Source organism: Numida meleagris, chromosome 11, assembly GCF_002078875.1.
Source record: "Numida meleagris isolate 19003 breed g44 Domestic line chromosome 11, NumMel1.0, whole genome shotgun sequence".
NCBI classification, from domain to species: domain Eukaryota; kingdom Metazoa; phylum Chordata; class Aves; order Galliformes; family Numididae; genus Numida; species Numida meleagris.
Genome location: NC_034419.1, coordinates 8,794,883 through 8,820,971, shown reverse-complemented (window position 1 = coordinate 8,820,971; position 26,089 = coordinate 8,794,883). Strand labels below are relative to the sequence as shown.

Here is a 26,089-nt window from a genome sequence, read left to right as displayed (position 1 = left end):
ACTGTTGAGAAGGCTTGACTGTTTTGGAGAAGGGACATGGTGGGGCAGAGGATCAGATTTTTTTGCAGCATCCACACAAAATACGTACAAACCCAATCAAGGATGTACATAGCTGCTCTGGAGGGTAACAATCAGGAGCAGGTCTCGCAGTGCAGTACTTCCCAGCCCAGCCCCAAGGGCTGTGGCAGCACCAAGAATTCAGACCATCACGGGTGTATCCCACTCAAACCCCACTGGATGCCACGCGATGTGAAACTAAGCAACTAAGCTCCCGGCATAATACAATTCTCCTCCACCCACTATGGTCTTGACCACACAGACTGCTAGCTGCAAATGGACAAACATGCTCACAAAGGGCAAAGCCTCCACGAGAAGCTCCACATCCTTTGGTACCTGTTATTTCTCCTTTCCTTACAGCAAAGGGGATAACCATATCGAAGGGCCGGAATCCCATGCCGTTCATGTCGCCAACTGGTACGTAAGCCTCTTCTGTGACCTGCGGGAAGCACAAGGCTCGGTCACATCACAAACAAAGGCAGCACAAGGGAGCTGAGCACTGAGCCGCTCCGCCGTAAGCAGAAGCAGGACAAGGCGTGGTGATTATGGCGGTCAGCAGCCACTGGCCGGGGCCCAACTAGAGCATCCCGTCAAGCTTTCCTCCATAACACCGCCACATGGCAGAGCAGAGCAAATCAAACATGGTGCGGATGGAAGGCATGCTGGAAAAAAGTGAGCGGTCAACATGGAACGCAAGAGCGTGGGAGACAACGCAGCGCAACACAAGACCCAGAGTGACTCCATCGGAAAGGATTTAGTTGCTTAAGGCCTGGAAGAGAAAGTGATTTGAATGTGGCAGAGTGATTGCAACACGAAATTGACAAAAGAAACAAGTTTCACAATGTGACGCTGGACTCAAGACACGGTGCTATTTTACTGGGAAAACAGAGCGATGCGGTCAGGTTGCTTTTGCCAACAGGAGACATTGCAGAAGTAGAAGCTGTAGGTGTAATGATCCTCTTCGTGTTTAGGATGTTATTGAGAATTTACTTGGAGACTCCCTTCAAGCAGCATGGAAAAAACAGGTCTGGATTCCGAGAACAATTGATCAAACAGAAAGAATGAATACAATGACCAGAAAGAATCAAGCAGTCCCAAGAAGCAGGCTGTCATCTGAAATGGAACACAGATAGGGGAAAACAACCAAAAAATTTAAAAATTGTGTACCCAAGGGTGGAATCCGGGGGGGGAAGCACCCACTGTCTCCTGCGACCGCACAGCAGCATCATCTGCATCTACAGCCTGGTTGGTGGTAAAGGCAGGTTAGCATTGCTCCCGTGTCAGCACTCCTCGTGTTTCACACAACATTACCTGCCCGCTGCTGGGCACCTTCCTCCCCCCGCCCACACCCACCGGGGAGACGTGGGGAGAACGTCACCCGTACAGCCAAGGGACAAAGCCACCTCTGAGAGGCTGGGGGGGAAGCTGAAGGGCAGTGCCTATGCATGGGTGGAACTGAGTTTCAGAGATGCTTCCTTACACGACTGGCATAGGGAGGGAGGTGAGAGGCTTAGGCCTGAGACTCTCTGTGCACAGCCCAGCCCATGCTCAGCCATGGCCCCCGCTACCTTTCTGCATTTTGTTTCCAGGCTTTTGCTCAAAGGTCTTCTGTGAGCCCTCAGAGGCACCTAGTTTGCTCCTAGCAACACAGGGGGTTTTGTTTGCTTTTTAAACCTAAGCATGCTGAAGGATTGCATGTGGGAAGGGATATAATTAGGAGGGGAATTTGGCTGTAACATTTTAGCGAGCATTTGCAAATCATTTTTAAGTGTGAGCTAACAGCCTGCTTCCCTGGGATCTGTCAGCAGACTGTTTCTTACTTCAGGGTCAACATTATAGAGTGAAAGACGGACAACTCAGAGCACCGTAGCTGACAAGAGCTGAAATAATTGGTCTTAGAGGCTGTACAACCACCCTTACATCATTTATAAAAAGAACTACGTGGTCAGGAAATGAAATATTTTGATCGGAGCAACCAAGCCTTCACCCTCCAATGGCTCACCTAACTGCTCAAAATAAGCTCTGTGAGTAACAAGGACCCATTAGCTCCTGCTGGTCTAATAAACGCCTACAAAAATTTACACGCACACAGAGTTAACCTATCACTAGATAAAATGTGGAAGCAGGAATTCGAGTGGGAGGTATTTCTGAGCAGAGCTGGCTTACCATCACAGTGAAAGGACTGTTGGGAATGTCCACCCCACCAAAGCGGACGTAAATCACGTAGGTTCCTGGTTTGGCAGCAGTGTAGAAGATATCATAAGTCCCGTCCTCGTTTTCAACAACATCTGCCTCAGCTTCTGTCCCATCTGGCGTCAGGACGGTGCACGTCACTTTTCCCTTCCCTGCTGATTTGGCGTCTACCACAAAACCAACCTCCTCACCAGTCCTCACCGTGGGTGCGATTCCAGGACCTGCAAGGCAAGTTTGGGGGCAGAAATCACTCAGAGGGCTGCCTTGGGGCAGGCAGCCCGGCACCAAACACCCCACAGACACGCTGGGGAGCGATGTAGGGCAGGGACGCTCGCAGTGGGCACAGTAGCCGCTAGGGCCACGTTTCCTCTTACGTTACCAGCAAACCATTTTCCACTGTTCTGCCACACGTCCAAAAAAAATCATGAAACAATGCCCAAATCGAGCAGATCCAGCCTGAGGAACGCTGTGTTTAAATGAGAGCTATTAACTCGTATTTGCAGTGTGTATTTGATACTCGTGCTTTTGACCGCCGCTTGTTACTGGGTAAATGGCTCACATTCAAATGGCAACAAACCTGTCATTTTAATACCTGAGCAGTATTCCAGCATCCACTCCTACAGCGATTGCATTTCAGCTTTGCAGCTGAGAGTCAAAGGCACTTCTTGGAAATGGGAAATTTAAACTGGCATCTAAGAGGAATTGCCATTACTGTTATTATGAATACTTAGCAACTTGAGTTACTTGGAACAGTATCAGATTGAGCCTTTAAGACCTCTTTTAAACAAATTTTGAAGCAAAGGGGATACCTGCCGCTCTGTTTTTTCCATTGTGCCAGGAACATTTCTGGTTTAAACAGGCCTGAGAGCAGCCAGCTGCTGGCCTGGCACTGGGTACGCTCTCATGCACAATTCAGGTCAGCACAATGCCCAGACACTCTCACGGGTCTACAACCACAGATCAAGCCTCCCTGTTCAATTTGGTCTTGCCCAATTTACTTATTTATAAATCATGGACCTAACATTCGGTGATGTTACTGTAACTAGTTCCTACCCACCCTCCTCCTTCCCACAGCCACTGGCTGGCTGGGAGGAGGCAGCAGGCCGTGGTGGCCCAACACTGCGTGGTGACCACCTGGCCTCAGAACGGATAAGGGTTGTAGCTATAAATGAGCTCCAATGGCAACAAATTTCAAATCCCTGCCCTCTATTGAGGCACTGATTTTTGAGGCAGTGTTTGAGTTGTAGTAACTTTTTAATCTTCAAGATCTTTCTTGAACATCTTCCTCTTCCAAAAGTTCACCTTTACCCTGGCCAACCTTGATCGGACTGAAAGGCAGCAGAAAACACTATTGGTAATATCCAGCCTGAACAAGATTTGCTAGTCTTGAAGCACACAGCCAACTACTTATACCCCCAGCATGAATTCTGCTCTTGCTCAGAATGAAAAGCTTCTTGCAATGCTAGCAGTGCAAGGAGTATGAACGCAGTGAACATGTGCAGATGTGTTATTTTTAAATCAACCTCACTGCAACTCTCAACAGGATTTACCTAGGCCAAAACAAGCATCATACTTCAGTTGCATCTGGCTCTTTATAACAACACTCCAGGCAGTCTGAAAGATTTTGCTGGAGACTACAAGAGATTCCTGTTCACCCGCGGGGCGGAGGGTTCTTTATCTTCATGAAAACCCCTCTTGTAAGAGCAGCCAGATTACACAAGTCTCTCACGTGTTCTACTATGGCAAACCCCTTGTGCTTTTTCTCCCTTCAAATCAGCACTTTTTCAGAATTCACACTCATTAGAGGGTGCACAAGGAGCAAATGCAGCCTGTCACACCAACTGCACTGCCCTCCAAAAGCAGCTTTACACCATGTACAAACAACAGCAGTAGAGCCTAGCACACACCTGTGGCCAAACACTTGCTGGCATCCCCTGCTGGAGACGCCCGGATTCGGTAGGGAGAGGACGGGATGTCATCCCCACCGTACTTCACGCCGATTGTATAGCGGCCCGTCTTGTCAGGGACATAGGTCACTGTGTACGTGCCATCCTTGTTGTCGTGAATGTCCACTCTCTTGGGCTTGCCCTCTTGGTCCTGAGGAAAGCAAAGCAGAAGATTTAGGCACTCTGAAATCGGTCAGGATTCCTCTCAGCAGGACAGCAAACCTGCTCACAACAATACTTAGATGGTCTCAGAGAGGTTCAGAAGTGAATCACTAGGAATGGACTATCAGAAGGAAGGAGGTGTCAGACTACTATAAAACAATCAGGGCTGTCAACAACAGCCCCTTATGTGATATCACGCAATGCTCCTCAGTGAGGCACCCAGCTCCTGAGACCTTGCAAGGTGTGCAGTTAAGAGCAGGCCTATGCAGTCCCTTCAACTACCATTTCTATATTATATAAAGATCTGTGCTTCAGCATCAAGCTTTCTTATCTAAAACCACAATCAGCACTGTGCAAAATGTTTCTGAAGAAGCAACCCCCATCTTTCACAGCAACTTATCAGCTCCAAAGCACAAAGCACTTTGGAAAGCCTTCCAGGGTTGCTCACACAGAGAACTGCACGTTGATGCCTTCCTGTAATATATGACTTTAACTGCCAAGTGTACAGTATAAGCTGCAAAGGACTTAAGATTTCAGGTACAGCGTGGAAGAGCTTGCTCCTTCCAGAGAAACATCCGACATTCAAGATTTCACGTCCAGAAACTGTAGCAATAAAAATGCATTCCCACCACAAAGGGCCTGTAGAACTTGATCTTCAAAGCCGTAGCCATGCTGGGAGCTCTGATAAGTAATATGGATCCTTCAAGGGCACACCTGCATTCCAGAAAAAAGCCAATCGCTTTGCAGCACCCTGAGCAGATGGGATAGCATGGGAGCAAGAATGCAGAAGAGCGAGTACAGCCACCATGCCATGACCCAGGCATGCCAGGGCTGAGAAACGTGCTTTACGGCCCACTAAACAGAGACCTTTCCGCAGAGGCCACAGAGACCAAGCCTCAGAAACTTCAGGGAAAGCAATAACTAAGTCAAACAAAAACATTCCTGTAGTATCTCTTTAAGTGGCTAATGGCTTTGAGCAACCTTGAGGGAAACTTGTTTTTTAATTTCTCATCACACAGCACTCAGTGTGGATGTTACAATGTGGCCTCGTTGAACCACACTGATAGAAGGCTGTCTCCATCTCAAATTCCATCATTTCTGTAATCTTGTAAGAAGCTGTACTTATCTCATTTGGGTAATTTGCAGAGCGTAAGGTTAACTGAGAGCCAAATATAGTATGGAGGATGACTAAGGCAGAAGACTCCTGCATGGCTTCGCAGTTACTCACAGTTATCTGCACAGTGAGAAGTCCCTGCCCGGCATCTTTAGCATCCACAGCAAACTCCACAGGCAGGCTAGCTGGTATGCCATAGGAACTGAGACCTGGTCCACTCGCTGTCACTTTACTGGCATCATACGTAGGAAGCACTTTCACCTTGAAGGGACTGAAAGAGAAACCCATTATTGCTTCCTACTCCTAAATGAAGGTTGATCATTACTGCAGTACACATCACACATGCGGACAACACGACAGGCACTGGCACTGCTACCTGCTTCATTTGAGCCTTCAGTATATGCCCAGCCTATCCCTGGGACACAATCAGTCACAAAGTCTTCAGATTATCCATGTTTATCCTTAGCACCTTACCTGCGAGGAATCTCTTCGTCTGCATATTTGACAGAGATCATATAAGGTCCCTCCTGCGTAGGGGTGTACACCACTGTGTGGGTGCCATCTCCATTGTCTACTACATTAACAGGCTCCACAATTCCTAAAAAAGCAAGGGACAACGTTCTCAGCTGTGCTACTAAAATTCAGCTCATCAGCCATTTTCTGCATGAAGCTCCAAGACGTTCAGCTGATTTACAGTTTGCAAAAAGCTCAATTTCTTTTTTTTTTTTTTAAATGAAGGCAGTGGGCATGGATCAGTTTCCCTTATTTTGTATTCGAGAGCCACTGGTTTAAGATAGATCTGTCATTCACTGCTCTTTGGGTTCCTATCTTATGTGAACAAAAGCTAGCATGAAAATACTGGAGAAAAACTTGCTTTTCTGTACAGGCCAGGTCAAGAGCAATTGCTCAAAATACATTAAAGCTCCTCCCAGCAAGAAAATGAGTAGGTAATGGTTACAACTGCCTGAACTGTCATTTATAAGATTACATACTGAGATTCACTGCACAGAGTTGAGCCTTAAAGCCAGTTAGTGCATAGCATTCACCAATTTGAGTCTTTCACAATCAGGTATTAGGAAAGGTAGGTTCACTGCCTAGACAGGAGAACCCTGCAAGCTGCCAAAGTTCTAAGAAAGCAAGATCAATTATTTCAATTTGCATTAAGCTAAATTTACTGCAGATTATGTGACGTATCAGTGCAGATCACACAAAGCAGCCTGCAATTACCAGCTGGCTTGAAAACACAGGAAGGATTAGCAGCATAGCAAGAGCAAAAGAAACGTATAGTTGTCATGGAAAGCCTTAAAAGAAGCACAGTTTGCTCTCATTCGCTCCCTCGGATGATTCTTGCTGTTGCCAGTTAGATTTCTGAGAGCCAAAGCTGCCATTAGTTAGTGAGAGTTCAAACCTGTCGCAGTGTCACCCTTTGGATCACCCTTAAGAAAATCCGAAATGCTTTTCAGTGGAGAGTGCCATCCCTGGGAATCCGTCTCATCCGCTAAAATTAAAGAGCTGTTACCTGCAGGGCACCCACACAGGGTCACCTGACCCTTGGGCAGTCAACTGGCTCTTGCCTGCTAGCTGGGGCTGGGGGAAAGGCATCAAGTGGCATCACCACTCCTGCAAGCAGGGCCAGGACCATGTTGTTCCCCACCTCAATGCAGATGGGACAGCCAGATGAAGCGCTTTGGTTCTCACCTCTGGGTCCAGCCACCACCACCTCCAGGGGTGCTGCTCCTGCCTTGCTGGTGTCCACAGTAAAGGACTGCGGGATTTTGGCTCGCACAGCTGTTCCTAGGCCTGGTCCTGCAATCTTCACCTTGCTGGGATCCACAACATCCTTCACAGGAACCTTGAAAGGACTGCCTGGAAGTTAACACAGCTGGTGTTGAACAACACAGATTGAACAGTTTCAGGAAAATGCCCACATGAATGCAAATGGCTGGGTCTGGCTTTGGGACTGAGCCTCTTTCATAGCACAGGCACTTCCGTGGTACTCAAGTAAGACAAGTTACAGATAAAAGACAGCACCAGCTCAGCCTACACTATGCACTGAATCAACAAAGAATAAACTTCCCAAGGCACAAGCAACTGATCAAAACACAGGCGCTCATTTCCTTCATATTTTACCGATTTCAATATGTTGATAAATAAAAGAGGGCCAACAGGACAGAACCAGCTCCCTCTGAATGTCTGCGAAAGGATACCTAGATATATGCTGTATGACAGCGGGCAAGCACACACTGCAGCAAAACGTGCCTGGCATTTAGGAGCACTAATTATTGGTCTCGAAAAAAAACATCCTTCTTTTAATTGTAAGCTGCTGGCTGCCAGATGTATCTGGAACATTGCTTAAACCACTTCAGCTTTACATCCAGTGCAAACGCACACAGACAAATGCTTATTTTCAGAAACAGTCACTGCTCTTTCTGCAGTGATCAAAACTTGCAGCATTTAATATAATCCCTATGACAACATACGCTTAATATATTGTCAGTTCCCATGACAATATGCATTTAATATAATCTCCATTAGACTACTTTACTGCAGAACAGTCTTGAAGACATCCATAAATGAAAGGGATATTTTCTTAACTCAAGAAGTTGCGTACCACTGAAGTCATGTTCCTCCTGCCCCAGCACTACCAGAATGGGCTGCATCAGTTGTTTGTCAAAGCTAGCATGTCTGTTTTCTTATCCCACCCATATGGACACACTCTTTTGCTCCTCTCACCCAGGTGCTACAATTTCTGCCTTTATTCCCAGGAAAAGCAGAACATCAAAACCTCAACACCCCCCAAGCAAGAGTGAGACACAGTAAAGGCCCCGACCCAACACCTTCCTTCCTTTGAAAGACACTGAACAAGAGCTCTTACCAGGAATATGCTCTCCCCCATATGTGATATTGACATCATAGTCTCCTGGAACATAAGGAACATACTCGGCGCTGCAGCTCCCATCCTTGTTGTCTTTACAGCTGATTTTAGACTCTGAAGGTCCCTCAACAGTTATTCCAAGGCCACCAATTCCTGCCCCTCTGCAAATGAGAAAGTCATGTTGTTAGAATTACCCATTTGCAGCAGCAGCCTCACAGCACTTGTGCTACATTTCTGCCCTTACTGGAAAAGCAGCAATCTGATTTCTGGTGCCCAGCCTTTAGTGTGCTCTGGAATGTAAAGCAGTTCAGCATAACCCCACTCACAATTCCCAGAATTTTATCCTCAACCACTATCAGCCCATAATCTCTGCAGAGCAGAGAGCTCAGTAACCAGGTAGCAAACACATTAATCAAGAGGACATAGTTTGGTTGTTTTATAAATATTTGTACTGGATTTAGGATCCTGCATTACACAGCCCACTACACTCCTCCCTTCCTCAGATATTCTTGAAAGATCAAGTTGGCCTGGTTACCTGGTGACAACCGAGAAGGCATTTGGCTGATTTGTGAAAGCTTCTTTGAGTCCAGGTCCTTGTGCCTTTACACGTGATGGATGGCAGCCCTCTGTCACGTTCACTCTGAAGGGACTGTTTGGCACAGGCACGCCATCGTATGTTACACTGACTGTGTGTGGACCTGTCAGAGGAGGAAAACATGTTCTGAACTCCTTGAATATCCTAATTGCATAGCTCCTACAAGATCCTACAGACTTAGATATCAGGAGGTAGATAAGACCCTCCTCCTACATTTCACAAGACTTCAGCAGCGTTTCGTAACTGAGATGCCATCTATGTGCTGTTCTGAAGATAAGCTACTGTAAGTCATTTCTTCAAGTTAAAATAAGTATTTCCTGCAGAATTAGCTCCCCCACTTGCAAAAATCCTGTTGAGATGCCAGCAAGTTCCTGGCAGACCTCAGCAGTTTGCCAAATGAAAGTATCAGAAGAGTTGCTTGTTTCTGGGTTTCCCCTCTCGAGTAAAAAAAAAAAAAAAAAAAAGACAAAAAAACCAACAGAGGTTACCCTTCTCAAATGGCGTGTACTCCACTGCGTATGTCCCATCAGCATTGTCTTGGATCTGACAGTCTGTGGGGGAGCCGGATGGGCTTGTGATCTGTGTCCTGACGTGGTCACCACCAGCTTTCGTTAGAGGTCGGGCATCCACAGTGAACTCCGTTGTAGCTTCTCGGAAGACATCTGCAGGACAACATTTTGAAGAGTCATTTCAAGAACCACACGCATTTCAGACAACAGAACATTTTGTGAACCAGCATTATAAACAACTCATTTGGGAACATAATGAAACATCCCCGTCAAGGGTCGCCATGGGAACATGCAAAGCAATTACAACTTGCATGCTCAGAATACTCGGAGCAGGGTAAAGGATCTTAAGTCCTACGAACTCTGATAACAGGAGTGGGGTTGTTCTTACCTTTCCCTTCCACTCCTGGCCCAAACACTTTAACTCTGCTCGTGTCCACAGCTGGCTCCACTTTGACCCGGGCAGGGAATTGAGGCACTTGCTCTCCTCCATATTTCATCTTGATTGTGTACATGCCGGCTGAGAGAGGCACGTATGTCACAACATAGGTCCCATCCTTGTTATCATCAATCTGGATCTCAGCTTTTGAACCAGTATCCGACACCATGTCCACCCGCAGGTTTCCAGGACCTGCTTCTGTACAGTCGACGTTCAGCAGCCCTGCCTCACCTACTTTGCCACGTTCGAGACCTGGTCCTGTGGCAATGACTTTAGAGACGTCGAATGGCATTTCTATGTCTGCTTTGAATGGTGAACCAGGAATGTGAACCTCTTCAAAGAGGATGTTTACAAAATACTCTCCAGGCTTGGTAGGCAGATAGGAGACAGAGCAGGTTCCATCACCATTGTCTGAGCATTCGATCTTAGCTTCACATGGGCCTTCCACCGTCAAACCCAAACCTCCAGTCCCTGCCCCTTTGGTATCTATCGTGAATTGAGCTGGTTTTCCAACAAGGCCTCCTCGAAGACCTGGCCCGTGAGCTTTCACCTAGAAGAGAATATGCAGATGAGATACTTATTCTTTCATGCTACTGTACCACAGATGACCTTAGACAGACTTGTTAATATGTGGGACTTGACCAATAAGCTCTTAAAAATACACATAAAGCAAAGTCTCTATTGCCACTCCTCCCAGTCTTACTATAAAGTTGGTATCTCTTTCCTCCAAACAAGTTTCTAGGCAGATATTCATACCCTTGCCACAGCTATTTTTATGCAGCCACTGATTATAAGAGGTAGGCATGTTGAGTAATGGTACAGAACTACTCTTGAAATTTATTTCTCTGCAAAGAAGCATCTCAATTAATACATTTGATATGTATTACGTCGATCATGAAACCAACTTCTATTAAGTTAGAACACGTGCATGTGCCACATTGCGCAAAATGCCTGCAGTATTAATTCAAAATTATTCTAAACAGCATTTTAAGATTGACTTCCATGAGTCACAGAGTCTGCAAATGAAACGACTCAGTACTCTGAGAAAGGATGTTCCAGAATCTAGTTTGGGCAAATACAAGCCAGGCCTCATGCAACAGCACACAATTCACTTTCCAGTTACTAGCTGTTGTTACACCCATTACCATTCACTTACCTTGGAGGGATCTGGAGGCAGAGTGGCCTCCACAGTATAGGGGCTGCCTGGGATTGGATTGCCATCGTAACTCACATCCACCACGTACAATCCTTCCTCTCTTGGGATGTATTTTGCTGTACTGCACTCCTTACCCAGAACTGGCTCCACCAGGCATGGCACAGCTTTCCTTGTAGGACTGGATATATTAACATCCAGTTTACCTTGTCCACCAGCTCCTTTGGTGTCAATTACAAATTCCTGATCCTTCCCTACCTCCACTCCTGAAAAAAAGACAAGATCTATATTACCTACATTAAGTATTCAGCGGTTGACAATGCTCCAAGAAACCTCTTATGCAATATTACCAAGGAAGCAAGCACTGCCAAATCCCTACTCAGTCTACATCCTTCCACATGAAAAAGAAAAACAAAACAAAACAAAAAAAATAACAAAGCGTCTTCGTTAATTGAAAGCCACAAAGCTACAGTGCTAAACAAGGCTGTAAGGCACGGCCTGATAGTAACAGAGAGGCTCCTATAAGGAACACAACATTTTACAGCCCTAAGTTGTTCTGCTTTCAGAAAATGAGACCATATGAATGAAATTCCACACGTAAGATGTTAAATCTCTTTGAACAGTGATCTAACCCCAAAGAAACCAGATCATATCAGCAGGTTGCTGAGTCCAGCTTCATACACCACCAGGGACTAAACCCCAACACAATCCTTGCCCACACTGTACATGCAGCTAGATTTTCCCCTTAATACAGTAAGTTAAAGAAAAGCTTGTTTTGCCCACATATGTTCCAGTAGAATGTGCCAGTTGTCATACTGAACAAGGAAACACTTCAGAAGCAGGCTATGAGGCTTCCAAGCCCATGTTGTACTTACTGTTTTCAAGTCCATTGACTTTAACTTTGCTCAAGTCTAGCGGAGCGGCAACTCCCACAGTGAAAGGGCTTTTAGGGATAGGATCTCCACCGTAAGTTACCAAAACCTTCATTGGTCCCTAGTTGGAGAATTGATGAGTTAGCGTAGCGTCTCACTTCACACAGATGCGCTAATACGTAACCATTTCAATACCTAATCCATTTCAACTGGGTGCTGCAGGCAGGTATCCTGCCCCACCGCACCACAGCCACGCCACAGCCCAACTTGCACCGAAGCTGCATTATTACAGCATTTCAAATACCAGGGCTTAAAGCTGTACAAGTCAGAAAGATTAATGCTCTTGTGTATTTTGGCTGAAATACTGCACAGCCATGGCAAGTTCCAGCCCACGATGTGTGCTCCTTTTATTCTCTTCTACCACAGTCCATATTTTAGCTATACTCACTGTTTGCTTACTTTTCATTCTTGGCCAGTTCAGTTCCCAAGTGAAATAATCATGAATGTTTCACGCAAGCTAGTGAATAGCTTCCATGATTATTCTTAGCTGTTTTTGGAAAACAGGCGCACGGGTAGCTGTAGCAACATCACACGTGAGAGAGATAAGGCTGAGTAAACAGCATTAAACCAAGGTTCCTCCGCTGCTGACACGGTCCCTCAGGAATTTAACTACCTAGCCAGTCCTCCAACCACTCCACAGAGTCCAGAGTCTCATTGACCTGCTTTTAGATAAGCTCCTGCTGACAAGCCCTAGGAAGGCAGGGTTCAGCACTGATCTTCACGCTTGCAGCCTGGAGGGAAAGCAAGGCTACTATTTACCACGCAGCTTAATTTCACTTCTTACTAACCACTGTTCTCCTGTCACTGCTACCTGCAAGCATCTCCTGTAGGGCCACAGCTCCTCCGTGACCCAAGGTGCTCCCTCAGATGCAAGTTTCCAGCACGCACACACAGCCACGTACACACACTCCACAGCCAAGGAACTTGTTCTGACACACTGTACAAACACTACCAGCTGAGATGCCCCCTATAGTGCTGCAGAGCTATTCCTACAGCATCCAAATGCTACAGCCCAGGAGTCAGAGCTCCGTTCTTATGGACCGAGGAGCAACATGAAAGGCAGCTAGGTCTGCCCATGGCTTAGAGAAATCCAAACTCATTCACTAATGAAACTATTCCTCCCAAAGAGACAATGAGCCAGAGAGTCTCTAAATCTGGCAAGAGGGTACAGTAACCCTGAGCACAACCCCTGCAGAGGATACCTGGTTTGGCTACCTGCCTTGTCTCACCTTTGCTTTTTGCATGAAGCAGTTACTGCTCTTACCCAGCTACAAAGTTGCTCTCTTCTGCATACCTACCCTGACTGAATAAGCAAAAGTCTCTCCAAACAGACACACCAACCACATCCTCAGATCATGCAACTGCTTTATCCAAAAACAAATGCTAGCTCTGTGGTGTGTCCAAGAAAGCTAATCCAGCACTATCAGACAAATAGTGCTGCAGGCTTCTGTATCAGCTCATTTTTACACAGCTACATTCAAGGAAGTCAGTGCGGTTGACCAAGTAGCTCACTTGTTTGCTCAGCAGAGTACAGACATCAAAACACTTTCATCTCACCACTACAGTGTCTATGTCTCTAAAAATACACGAGAATTGAGCACAGCATAAGGAAAACTATTTCTAGCTATTAGCAGCTTCCACTTTAATGGTGTTGCTAGGAAGTATCTGTCTGAACCAAAACGAATTTGACTGAAGTTTTTTCCAACCCAAGGGCAAAAACCTCAAATACAGGCAAAATACTTTGGCCTGTTTAATCTGCAGCCCAGCTTCCCTGCCTAATTCCTTCACTTCTCTGCTCGGAAGTCACCCAAACACTGTACTTTTTCACCACGCTCTGGTTGCAGCCGAGCAGCAGCTGGCTGAGAGCCACACACTCCACAGACCCAGTGCAGCAGGCAGCGGCAGCCCAGGCTGGCCATGAAGCAGCTGGCCCCAATTCAGACCACATAATGGGCTGCCACCTTTCCCTTTCAACTGATAAGGCAGAAAAAAGATACCACCATTGTGCAATGGCAATATGAGCCACGTGCTGCTGCTTCAATATCTCACTTGGTCCCAGAAAAGAAAACAGTGACAAGCCACCAATAACTAAACCAGAAATCCGTACCACTGCTTTCCAATCCCCACTATCCTGCAGTCTTTGTGTTAGGGGAACAGGACACCAGGTTTTAACTAGAAGTTCCCCTGTGCACAGCACCAGGTCACGGTGCTACAGCAACATGAGCCATTCCCTTTTGTACTCCTACAGGAGAGCCCAGACCTACCTGCTGTATTGGAGTGTACCGGACAGTGTGGGAATAGTCGTAGTTGTCAATGACGTCCACGTCTGTCACCACCTCTCCTGGCACAGGGCTGCTGAACTGCACATCCAGCGGCGCCTTCCCAGCTCCCTTGGTGAACACAGTGAAGTGTGTTGGCTTGCCATTTTCCACGCCTGAAGAAAAAATGTTAATTCTAATTTATGCAGAGCTTGCACACAGAAACTCTTCCCAAGAAGCATTCAGTACCTATAAATCCCACTCAAGCAAAAAGCCAAGGAAACAGAGTCCTTTCCAATCGCCTGCCACCCCTACCAGCTGCAGCCAGCACTGCATTGCTGAACCCCAGCAGTGCCCAGTCCAGCAGAGACTGCCCCACAGCACTGGCCAACACCACCTCCACCTGGGTCTCACCAGTTTTGCTCAGACCAGGTCCTTCGGCTTTCACTTTGCTGGCATCGTGAGAGGGGTCCACTTTAACTCTGAAAGGGCTGGCAGGAATTTCCTGCAACAGAAATGCAGTTCTAAATAAAACCAGGTCATTCCTCATTACTCAAACTAGACAGATAAAAATGAAGCAGAAGCATCTTAAAACAGTTAATGCCAGCACCATCTCACTTAAATGCTTTGCCTTACTGGTGGCAGCACTCAAAGTCTAAAATAGCATTGCCTTGCCTCTAGACCCAGTAGGTAAGCAACCACTGATATCACACTGATTATGCCAGCAAAATGCATCACGTGGCTTGAACTTTATAGTCAACATTTGTCTTATTTGTGTACATTCAAGTACTAGAAAAGAGTTTTAAAAACAGCAACTAGACAAGGTGCATGTGGGTTGGAGTGAAAGGAGACATCTGTACACTGCCACGCTCAGCCAGTAAGTGGCAGGTGTTGTGCGTGGGGAACAGATAAACAGACTCTAGAAATATCAGCCTGTAAAATGAAGATTACAAACCTCTCCTGCAAAAAGCACTTTAATAGTGTAGCGCCCGGCAGCAGGTGGTGCATACTTCACTGTGAACGTATCATTAGCGTTGTGGATAATGTCAAAATCTATGTCTTCTTCCTCATCGCTGACCACACGAGCATCACACTTAATTCCAACACTGACATCACCTATGAAAAGCCAATGGAAGTTTTACATTGGATGGTACAGACACCGCTAGCCAAAGAGCCAGCACATTCCTACATCTAGTAGTTGTTCAAGACACCACGTCAAGTGAAAATGAATTGTGATATGATCTATTTTACCACATTTCTTCCCAAGGTTATTTAAAAAGGAAAGAGAACCAGCATCAACAAACAAAACATAACACCCAACCACACATGACGTGCAGGATACCACAGCAACAACCCAATCGGCCTTTACCTTCTCCAGCATCTGTGCAGTCAACAGTGAAGTGTGTTGGCTCACTCGCTTTCAGGCCAGTTCTCTCCACACCAGGCCCAAACACCTTCACTTTCTGAGGATGGCTCCCTTGACCTATCAGGACCTGAACAGATTCACAAGTGTCAGAATTACACACCTGATTCATGCTCGAGATCATGGTCAAATTGAAACATTGCTTGAGCAGAGCCTACATGAAAACAGTACCAAATTAAGAACAAACTGCCCTGATCCCCCCCGGTTGCAGCTGGACTGATACAAGACCTCCAGCATGTGAGACTGTAAAACTAGAAAGCTCTTTTCAACAGGAAAGATGCCCATAAAAGACAGCAGAAGGGCACACCGCTTTCAAGTTCCCAGAAAGGTTTTATCATCCTTGTAATGACAAGCAGTCATGAGCAATAACGTTCTACTCACCCTAAATGGGCTATTGGGCACGTTGGCTCCTCCCCAGACAATAGAAATGGTATGTTTAATTGGTTTAACTGGCACATAGGAACAGGCAAACACACCATCAGGCTTGCTCTTCATCTGGATATCAATAGGGTTTCCTTCTCCATCCTAAAGAGCAGCGAGTACAAGCAGCAGTGAGTAGAAGCAAAAGGTTCAGGTACCTTAAAAATATTTGTATAATTTGAACATCCCAAGAGCGTTTCAAAATTCTGTTCCTTCCTCAGAAGTGCAGCTCAGAAACACTGAAGGAACATGCAGATTGCACTCCTGTAAGCCCTTCAAATCTAAACTGCTCATTTCTCACACCATCTCACAACACATATTTTAACAAGTTCACCTGAGAGTCACAGGCCCAAAGACACTTCAGGTGCTTTTGAATGACAACTTAAAAAAATTACAGCCTGCCTTTCTAAGGAGGCTCTGACTGCGGAAGTAAAGCTACGTGCTTCATATTCAAGGAAGAAGTCACCCTGTCTTGAGTTAGATTTGCTGTCTGACTACATTATATGGATCAAAGCACAGAGCTGCAATAGAATTACAAACGTTCAGAATTAAGCAGTGTGTAATCCAGCAGAAATACTTAGGGCATTTTTCTCAGTGGCATCAAAGCCTTTTTGCCGGAGCTGCCTTTGGCTTTTTACCTGTGCATACATCTTCAGAGGTGCTTTCCCAGCATCCTTGGTTTCAACAGTGAACTCAGCAGGATTGTTCACTATGCAGCCACTTTTCTCCAAGCCTGGACCATAAGCCCTCACCTGAAAACAAAACCAAGAGTCTTAGCTTGCAATTCAGAAAGAAGTAAAATGAAGCAATTTCTTTCTACAAACCTTCTCTTCCTACAGAACTCAGAAAGTATAGGATACAAGTAGAGGCTAGTGTGAAAGCTGAGAATTTTGACTACTTCAGCAAGTCTGCATTATATTAAATTGAAACCACAGCAGCACTATTAGAAAAAGCTGAGTAATATCTGGCTGGAGCACACAAATTCAGAGCTTTAAACAGAGGCAGCTTAAGAGTCAAGTGTGTTACCAGAAGCCTTTAGAAGCACCTCTGTAAAAGTTCTATCAAAACACGTTATGCCCCACTGAGTGGTTTACGCCACCTTATCCGGGTTGAAGTCTCCTGATGCTGGTCGGATGAAGGCCATGTAAGGGCTGTCCTTTATGTCTTCATCATCGCACATGATGTGCACAGCGTATTCACCAGGCTCTTTGGGCCAATACTTCACATCGCATGAGCCATCGTTCTTGTCATCACACTCAATTTTAGCTTGAGAAGGACCTTCTATCGCAAAGCCTGAAAAAGAAACGCTTACTTACCAACTGCACTACAGCTGTGGTGGCTGCTAATCTAACACTGTTCCCTCAAACTGCTTTTTTAGGCCAAATCCATGACTGATGCTTGCTATCTCCCTTCTTCAGCACCATGTGCAATAATATATCGCTTCCTTCTGTATCTTATCCCACAAAACCACATCCCACAAAACCACGTTCCCCATTCTATGCTGTGAAAGCTATTGTTTCTCGTGAGTTTGTTACCAGCCTTGCAATACCTAAGTTTTTCAGGCAAACTAAGTAAAATAACATACCAAGAGAACCAACTTCTGTGCCAATGGACTCCACCACGAAGTCAGCCGATCTGCCCACAATCCCTTCATGCAGTCCTGGCCCCCAGGCTCGTACTTTCTGAGGGCCTGCTTCATGACCTACATGAACTTCAAAGGGGCTACAGGAGAAAAGAAGAGCACAATTAGAAACATACAGCCTACATGTTTTTCTCCCCAGGCATTTTAATGAGGCTTTACACTGGATTTCCCAAATTAACAGATGCTATCTCATGGTGGCACAGTGCCCAGCAGTCTTTCTAGCAAAGAGGTCATCTAACCTATCACACAGTTACGCTTTGCACCACAGATCCTGAGTGTCAAATATTTGGTTTGCTCTGCTTGCTGCAGTCCCTGACACTAAAACAACAGATCTCTTCAAAAACTCAGAGCCAAGTCCAAGCTGTGTGAGCCACCAAAGTTTTTGGCTTTTTTTTGTACCCATCATTTTGGGTTTAGCAAGACCAATGCAAATCAACCTCTCAAGCTTTGCAAAAGCCCTCTGCAGCCATAAAACAGGCTGCAGATAAAAAGGCAGCCAACCACGCAAACCCCTGAAGGACACAAAAAGCTCAAACAAAGCTACTCCTCACCTTTTTGGGATGTTGTGTCCACCCCACGTAATCGTGACAATGTATTTCCCTGGGGTAGCTGGATAATATTCAAATGCATATACGCCATCCATAAAGCCTTTTTGTTTCACGAGCTCCTCCAAGCCCTCTGTTGAAAGATCAGTTCAGTGTTAAACTTAACAGCTTCCATCCTGCCGTCAATTACTCAGGCAAGTTCATGTTTTCTAGTATTTATTTTAGCTTGGAAGAAAAAAATTCTTCCAACAGAAAAAAAAAAAAAAGAAGGTCAGGTTATAAGGGAAGTTAGTTCTAGTTGCCCTCTAGGACAAAGACAGCAAACACTTCCAGAAGAAATACAGCAGAAAGTATTTTAAGTTACCAGACTTAATAGGTTCCCTTGTGTTTTATTTTCTTAGTCTGCAGTATGATGCATGTCATATGTTAAAACAAAGAAGCTTAACGTTTGTCAGACTTTGCAACCACAAGTATGCAGGGAATGCCTACTTTTCATTTTCTTCAAGATGAAGAATCTAGGGAGAAAAGCCTAATACACTAAAATTTATGTCCCTACATCTGCTGCTTACCCCCCCGTAACCGCATTAAAGCCACACAGTCAGAACGCTGCGTGTGTGAAGGAGGTGAAGGCAATACAATGCACCTTTTAATACCGACCCAGCCGTGGGGAGGTGAGCGCCTCAGAGCACAACACAAACAAAGCCAGTTCCTGAGCCCCGGTGCAGGGCATGGAGAGCAGAGCACAGCCACCACGGCTGGGCAGCCCCAAGCCTGTGGCCACCAGTGTCCCCACCGCCCTGCTGTGCCACAGTCCTGGGGTCGTGGCAGAGTGAAGGACCAAGGACTAGATCCTGGCAGAAGGTCTCTATGCCAGGTTCCCTCCACCTTCTCCTTTCCTGCTCATGAGCTGAGCATTCAGTGCAATCACGATGCTGCTCTAAGGTATCCTTACTGCTTTGAGAGCAGGATTTCCACCTTGCCAGAGTCGGTAGACTGTGTTTTGCTTCCAGAGATCAAAGATGCCATGCAAACCCACAAAGCCAAGACAAGCTGTAGTGCAGACTTTCTCAGTTACCCTACAGTGTTGCAAACCCCACCAGTTCCAGTGGGCTACCACCTCTTCACTACTCTTCCTTCTCGTAACCCCTCCTTTGTCCCCTTCTCCAAAACACATTCAGAGCACAAATTCATCCCAACACACGTACTTGGTCCTTTTATAGTCACCCCAAGGTCTCCGCTGCCCGCTGCTCTTGTATCAACCTTGAAGTCAGCCGTTTCCCTGATGCGGACGCCTTTGGGCTGCAGGCCTCTACCGGTGGCACGACAAGCATTCGGATTGCAGGCTGCAAGGGAATTTCAGACATCAATGCAGTCTTTGATTCTCAAAACACATGCAGCCTAGCCAGCTTGGAACAGCCTTTAGTTAAATGTTGACTCAGGGCAACCACAGCTGAGCTTTCAGCACAAGTCTTAATGTTATAGCAGGAAGGAAAACAGATGTGGAGTCTGCCTAGCCATTGTCCATGTCCCGCTGCTTTTGGACAGCAGCATTCAGTACAGCCAGGCAACACTGAACCCCTACAAGAGCCACTGTTTAGAAGTAAAGCAAACTCTGAAGCCATGCTGCTTTCCAACTCGATGCCAGTTATCAGATCAAAACTTTCACACCCAGATATTTGCCGTATTAGGCATAATCTTCTTGATGTTTTTCAGGTTTAGAGGCACAATGCAGAACAGGTGAAGTTCTCCTTTGTAGGTTAGCCCTAATGAACGATATTACTGTGCTGCTGTATCAGAAGCATGACTGGAATAGCAGCTATTACCAGAACAAAGTTCTGCACGTACTTCTTTAAGAGATGTCACTTCAACCCCCTGCATGTCACTGTTCACACCTACAGCAGCAGAGCCATAAAGTCCTCCACTGATGGAAGCAGCCGTAGGTAGGGGCAGAAGGTTACATATGGCTGAGCTTAAGCTTATGCTTGACACCTTTACTCAAGTGCTTCTCCAGGCCTGCTGAGCTGCTACATAAACAAGCTAATGTGCACTTATGAACAATTCTTGTTACACGCACCCAGCTATCAGGTGGTCTTCAATTCCAGAGACCTAAAGGGTTTGAAAAGACTCAGAAATCACAGCTTCCCAGTAGTTTAATCCCAACATGCACTTCCCCCAAATATGCCGTGCTTACAGCAGGAGCACAAGTCTGCCAAGCTGCTCATTAGGTCTTTACATGTTTCAAGAGCTTACAACCCCTTTGCAGCCACATCACTACACGTCCTATGCTGGACAGTACAAGCAAAGATTGCATGCCATCTGCTAACTCTGAGAACTCGGTGGGAGCACACGAGTAAATCTTCCTTGGAGTGGGAAAGGCTCACAGAGCTCTCACACAATTAAGCCAGGCAGTCTGTGGTTAAGCAAGTTTCTCTGACTGGGTCACACAGTGTTTCAGTTTGCTTAGGGTTTGCAACTTTCATCCCCAACCCCAACAAAAACAAAAACCCTTTTGGCTGGGGCAAGCTGCAGGCTAGAAGCTTACAAAAAGCAAACATGACAGAGCATCCTGCACACCTCTTACCAACTATGAAGCCATTAGCAGTGAAGTCCAAAATTCCACAAATGGAGGGTAGCTCAGGAGAGATGAGCAGAGATCTAAAAGCATAGGAGCACGGAAGGATGGAACAGAAAGCAAGTTAGGTGTCAGTTAAGGAGGAAAACAGTAAATATAGTCATATGAGGAACAAAGGTGGAAAACAGCAAGACATTGCATAGCTGCATAAAACACTCCAAAAAAAAAAAATACAAGGGGCAGCTTAATGTTCAGAGGTCTAGGCAGAAAGGAAACTCTTGCACCAAAAGCCATATCTCTGTTTTGTCCAGGTGAACACTCAGTGAATCAGATCTAAGGTGTTGAAAGGTAAAGTAAAAGCCCAAGTCAAGATTCAAGCAAATTCTGTGATCCCATCCAAGGTGAAAAGTGACTGTCTACGTTTAGGTGCATTTTGAAAAAGCATACCCTCTCCAACGAGAACACTGCAAGGAGTTTTGGGAATTGCCTCCCCTGCAAAAGTCACTTTCACAACGTGAGGTCCAGCTTGAACAGGTTTGTAGACACAACGATAGACTTGGTTGCCTTTGTCTTCTACTGCAACTTCAGCAAGGCATCTCCCCTGAGGATCCTCCACTTCCACGATCACGTCACCCACACCGGCACCTGCAAAGGAAACCAGCTGAGCTAAGCCTGGCCTTCCCCACAGCCGCGTGCTGTGTTCAGGATCAGAGCCAGCGCTGGGCTCAGCCAACTGTACTCCACTATCATCCTCATGCACAGTCTAAATGTTCAGCCTCTGCTGACAGCAACTGGAGGCTGAAGTGAAGTGGGGACAAGGCAGCATGGTGGCAGTTCTATGAAGCCATCAAACTGACAGGGCTCTGCCACCCTCTGCACAAGGCTTAGCAACTGTATTCCACCAGTGGATACACAGACAGCCTGGTTATCTCATTGCTACAGCCAGTCATGAACTAGCCCACAACTTTCCCGGTTAAATTCAATTCTCTCATGTTTCGCAGCAGTTTAAATTGAGACCTTGGACAGCACACATCCCCTGGTCTGAAAAAGGATTCCTTCTCTGCTGGAGTATATGTATTCATTTTTGCTCAGACACCTGCTCCTTACAGGTTTTATTTAACTTATTACATAACAAAAACAGTTTTTCAGACACTTTCAGAGGCCAGATGTGCCTGTACATGATTCAGACCACACCCTCACCCAATTAGAGTCTGAATATAGCACTTCCCCTCACCATAATCACATTTAATTTTATTTCTAAGCACCCTTGGGTAGAATGCAATTTAAGATATGATACTCAGCATATTTCAGTGTTTCAGTACTTCAAGTAAATGCCCCAAGTAGTTTCGCATTGTTCTAAATGAATTAGCATTTGCAACATCTTACTGACTCACTCCTCTAGGCTACAGCATTGCCCTAACAGCAGGCAACAAGCTACGTGATGGAGATGTTCTAATGAAGATAGTAGCCCACTAATAACTAGAAGAGAGTTTGAAACCAGTTTGTCAGTGAAGCATCAACTCAAAGTAGCACTGGATCAGATTCTTTCTGTAATGCTAAATACAGAACACATTAAGCTTTTACAGTCGATTTACAGTTCATCATTCAGAGGTAGGTATTCCACATCCCTGTATGAGCACTGGGAAGAAACCACCCAGGAATTTGCCTGCTGCCATGTGGCAAGTTCATGACAAATTTCTGGGTAACGTTTCACACCTTCCCACCCCAGCTCAGCATGTCAAATGCTTCACACACAGCTGAAGCCTGCAGAGTAGCCTGACTATTATTTCACCTCTGGACTCAAAGTGAGTTAAAAATCCTCATTCCTCCAAGACCTGGGTTCTCCTCACATCTGAGGAAGCTGCAGCATTCATTCATTCTGCTTACCTGCTGTGTAGAGGTCAAAGTAGGTGGGCTTGTTGGCAATGTTTCCTGTTGCCTCCAGTCCTGGTCCCTTCGCTGTTACTTTGCTCGCATCTCCCTGGGCTTTGTCAACATTCACTTCAAAAGGGCTCTTTGAGATGTGTTGTCCAGCAAATAGGACTGAAACCTAGGGACAGACAGTGTCAGCTCAACACTCAACAGGGCAGAGCATGACTCAGCTGCCCCAAGGCCAAGGGTCTGAGATATCAGAGGCAAGAGACACCACACAGCAGACAACCTAAAGAGCTGCACCTATCTTTTCAGGCTGGCTGTATGGACCAGCCACTCATGCCAGTGCCAACAAAAACCTGCTTCTGCGGGCCCTCGGGGACAGAGCTAGGTGGAGACCCTTCCCTGCAAAAGCCCTACAGCAGACACCATGATCAGCAAGGAAACACCTCACAAAAACAACTGGTTACTCTCTTCCACACCTCTGTGACAACCCACAAAACTGGTTTCATGAGCTGCAAGAAGTGGCTCCAGCTGAGAGGAAAGCCAGCTGTGGCACTGCCTACAAGCCCCCACCTCACTGAACACCCGCACACTTTCTCCCAACATATGCACACCCTTCCTCTTGTGAAAGGGCAGCCCAATAGCCTGGAGAGAAAAAAGGCCACACCAGATTGCTGGTCCTTCAGGATGCCCAGAGGCTATTACACCAGTAGCAAACATGCAGCCCTCATGAGCTCACGTTAACAATCAGCTGAGTAGCTCATTTTGCAAGAGAACTCTAGTTATTTGACACATAACCTACCTTATGAGGTCCAGTAACCTTTGGCACATACTGAACTGAATAGGTCTTGTTTTTGTCACTGGATGGCATTATCTTCGCCTAGGAAAGAAAACACAGCTGTCTTTGGGCTGTGCCGATGCACAGCAGCCTAAGACTTTTCTGTTTGGCACTTAATGGTGAACAGTCAGCAACAACAGCGTCGCATTTCTGTGGGAGCAGGTATACTTGCTAGCCCCTCAATACATAGAGAAAAATGATTTGTCTTCAGATGAGAAGCAAGCTATCTTTTTCCCTGCCCCTTTCCTTGCCGTTAATTGCTCTACTAAGGCAGGCCAAAACTGAGGAGACATTAAGTCCAATGTACAGCTGTATTTTTCTGGAATGTCGTAACATGATCAAGTGGAGTACTTGGATGAGAAATTTCTATAAACATTAAAATCAGTATTTTAACTCAAAATGATTCATGGCTTCTAAATAGCTGCTTTAGCCATTCTTGCAGAATGAGTAAGGGCAGATAGTGATTTAGTGCTGTGTGTTATCTAAACGCCCATCAGAATGTACTTGGCCAGTCAAGCTAAAGCACTACAACTACTGGACATTTGACTTGTGTTGCTTAATTGCAGATAGCGAAAAAATTCTCAGGCTCATCCAGTATGGGGAAAAGTTTGAAGTTTGCATTTTTGATAGACAGTATTCTGTAACTTCTTTTTAGATTACTTACTTTGTGGAAGACGGCAATTACTACAAAATCATTGGTGTTTTGACTAGCTTTTTGTTTTCCCCACAAAATATTTAACATACATACCTCTTCCCTGTTTCCTTCTGGATCCTCTATAAAGACCATCAGATCTCCCTGCCCAGCACTGATGGTGTCAACCGTGAAGATGGCAGGTTGCTTCACCATGTTCCCATGAGGCTCGATTCCTGCAGGGCAGATGCAGAGAAGCATATTAGCTGCTACAACACCCATGAGACAGCTCGGAGACTACCCCTAGGCTGCTCAGATTTACCACTCTTTGAAAGCTGCTCGAACTATTTTGCCAGTGAAGCCTATACAAATGGCATGCAGGAACCTCTTCAAACCATTAAAACCCTGCAATTCAGTGCCACTTCCATCTAACTTCATCAGAGTTTCTTTATTCCTTAGCACAGGGCCTGCTACAGCATGCATTTACCAGCAGGATTTCATCATATCTCTGCACTTAGCCCCAGGTTGTTACACCTGTCATGGTGGTGTCAGACTGGGTGGGAAGAAGAACTTCCCAAAGTTGCTGGTCCCAGGCTAGCCCGAACATATATACCTACCTTCCCAGGGTATTACTCCTCAGCTTATTCATAAAACCGTGGGCACTCCACAGTACAATTAGTGGAAAGTGCAACGTCTGATAGATTATAAAGGAAGTGGTTGTGAACAACAGAATTCCTGAGCTTGTTTATCTTCAGAAAACAATAACTTGAGAGCAATGCAAGGAAGATTATGTTTTTACTAGGAAATCTGAGCATTCTGATAAGGTGTTAACAATTGACATATTCATTCTTTCAAACTAACCCTTAGATTATCATCTAATTTAAACAGCTATAAATTCACTCTGTGTATCTTCAGTTCACTGGACAGGCATGAAGACTTGGTATTTGAGTATCCCTCCTACTGCAGGTACAAAGACAAGGACAGCTTATCCCCAGAAGATGGCTTCAGACAGGATGGCATTACTTACAGCACTTTCTTAGCCCACACTTAATCTAAATGTCACCCTCTTCCCAGAAATCTGCTTTGGCTGATTAAATGAGAACTCATCATGCGTCACTCACGATCTGCACAACACCTCTGCAGGCTCATTTCACATTATGCCTGCAGACAGCTGCCCCAGAAGGAAATTAGCAGTATCCAGGGTGCTACACACAAGATTCACTTTGGAAAGTTATTCATAACTTACTGCAGTACTTGGAAAAATGATAATAATAAAAACTAAGACTGATCAACTTCACACTTGACAATCACCTTTTCCTTGAAGCATAAGTAACTGTTACCTATTTGCCCGAAAGACCCTGCCCAGTTTGGCAGTGACCCCTTGCTGTTGGATTCACCTTCCTGTCTTCAAGTATGTCAGCAGTCAGAACCGTCATTTGTATTTAGTGACTCAATTTTGGCAATTACTATGGGAAAACATCCATCTTTCAATAGCTGCTCACTCATTGTAATTTCCATTACAATTGCTACAGAGCTCTCTGTGCACTAAAGCAGACTTTGAAAGAGCGTGAACGTGACTAGAGCCAGACCTGGCAGACTGATGCAGGTTGATCAGTCATTCACAGTCTGACAAATGTCTCCATGCACTGCAGTTTGCAGTGGTAGTCACCATCAAAGAACATAAAGTCCCAAGTAGGGAAAGTGCTAAATCACTTCTGACTACAGCCATTGCTCATCAGTGCTCAGACAACATCCATGTCCATTCAACTATCTACATTTCAAGTTGAAAAAACAACTAAAAAAAACCCCTAAACTAAACTAAGGAAAGTCTTGTTTCTTTCCATTACATTCTTATACACTCAGTTCTGAAATCCACTAACTCTAAAAATCTTGAAGGACCACCAACAGGTTGT

At 45.6% G+C, this 26,089-nt stretch overlaps 1 protein-coding gene across 5 annotated transcripts in view; it reads right to left on the bottom strand.

Annotated features, from left to right (window-relative positions):
- Window positions 1–26,089, bottom strand: part of FLNB (filamin B) — a 67,866-nt gene that overhangs the window by 15,293 nt on the left and 26,484 nt on the right. For 2 of the 5 annotated variants that reach the window (XM_021409026.1, XM_021409031.1), the window contains exons 5-32: window positions 24,294–24,412; window positions 23,510–23,587; window positions 22,720–22,882; window positions 21,280–21,477; window positions 19,466–19,603; window positions 18,267–18,393; window positions 17,659–17,795; window positions 17,173–17,366; window positions 16,712–16,825; window positions 16,035–16,178; window positions 15,600–15,723; window positions 15,186–15,346; window positions 14,645–14,735; window positions 14,237–14,406; window positions 11,916–12,033; window positions 11,044–11,306; window positions 9,840–10,437; window positions 9,431–9,604; window positions 8,883–9,045; window positions 8,348–8,508; window positions 7,171–7,338; window positions 6,881–6,970; window positions 5,947–6,070; window positions 5,587–5,743; window positions 4,158–4,347; window positions 2,224–2,471; window positions 1,225–1,299; window positions 394–496 (exon numbers count right to left, since the gene is read on the bottom strand). In XM_021409026.1, coding sequence (XP_021264701.1) covers window positions 394–496; window positions 1,225–1,299; window positions 2,224–2,471; window positions 4,158–4,347; window positions 5,587–5,743; window positions 5,947–6,070; window positions 6,881–6,970; window positions 7,171–7,338; window positions 8,348–8,508; window positions 8,883–9,045; window positions 9,431–9,604; window positions 9,840–10,437; window positions 11,044–11,306; window positions 11,916–12,033; window positions 14,237–14,406; window positions 14,645–14,735; window positions 15,186–15,346; window positions 15,600–15,723; window positions 16,035–16,178; window positions 16,712–16,825; window positions 17,173–17,366; window positions 17,659–17,795; window positions 18,267–18,393; window positions 19,466–19,603; window positions 21,280–21,477; window positions 22,720–22,882; window positions 23,510–23,587; window positions 24,294–24,412 — 4,590 coding nt within the window. The remainder of the gene's footprint in view (window positions 1–393; window positions 497–1,224; window positions 1,300–2,223; window positions 2,472–4,157; window positions 4,348–5,586; window positions 5,744–5,946; window positions 6,071–6,880; window positions 6,971–7,170; window positions 7,339–8,347; window positions 8,509–8,882; window positions 9,046–9,430; window positions 9,605–9,839; window positions 10,438–11,043; window positions 11,307–11,915; window positions 12,034–14,236; window positions 14,407–14,644; window positions 14,736–15,185; window positions 15,347–15,599; window positions 15,724–16,034; window positions 16,179–16,711; window positions 16,826–17,172; window positions 17,367–17,658; window positions 17,796–18,266; window positions 18,394–19,465; window positions 19,604–21,279; window positions 21,478–22,719; window positions 22,883–23,509; window positions 23,588–24,293; window positions 24,413–26,089) is intronic. The other 3 variants (XM_021409027.1, XM_021409028.1, XM_021409029.1) reach the window with 3 other exon arrangements.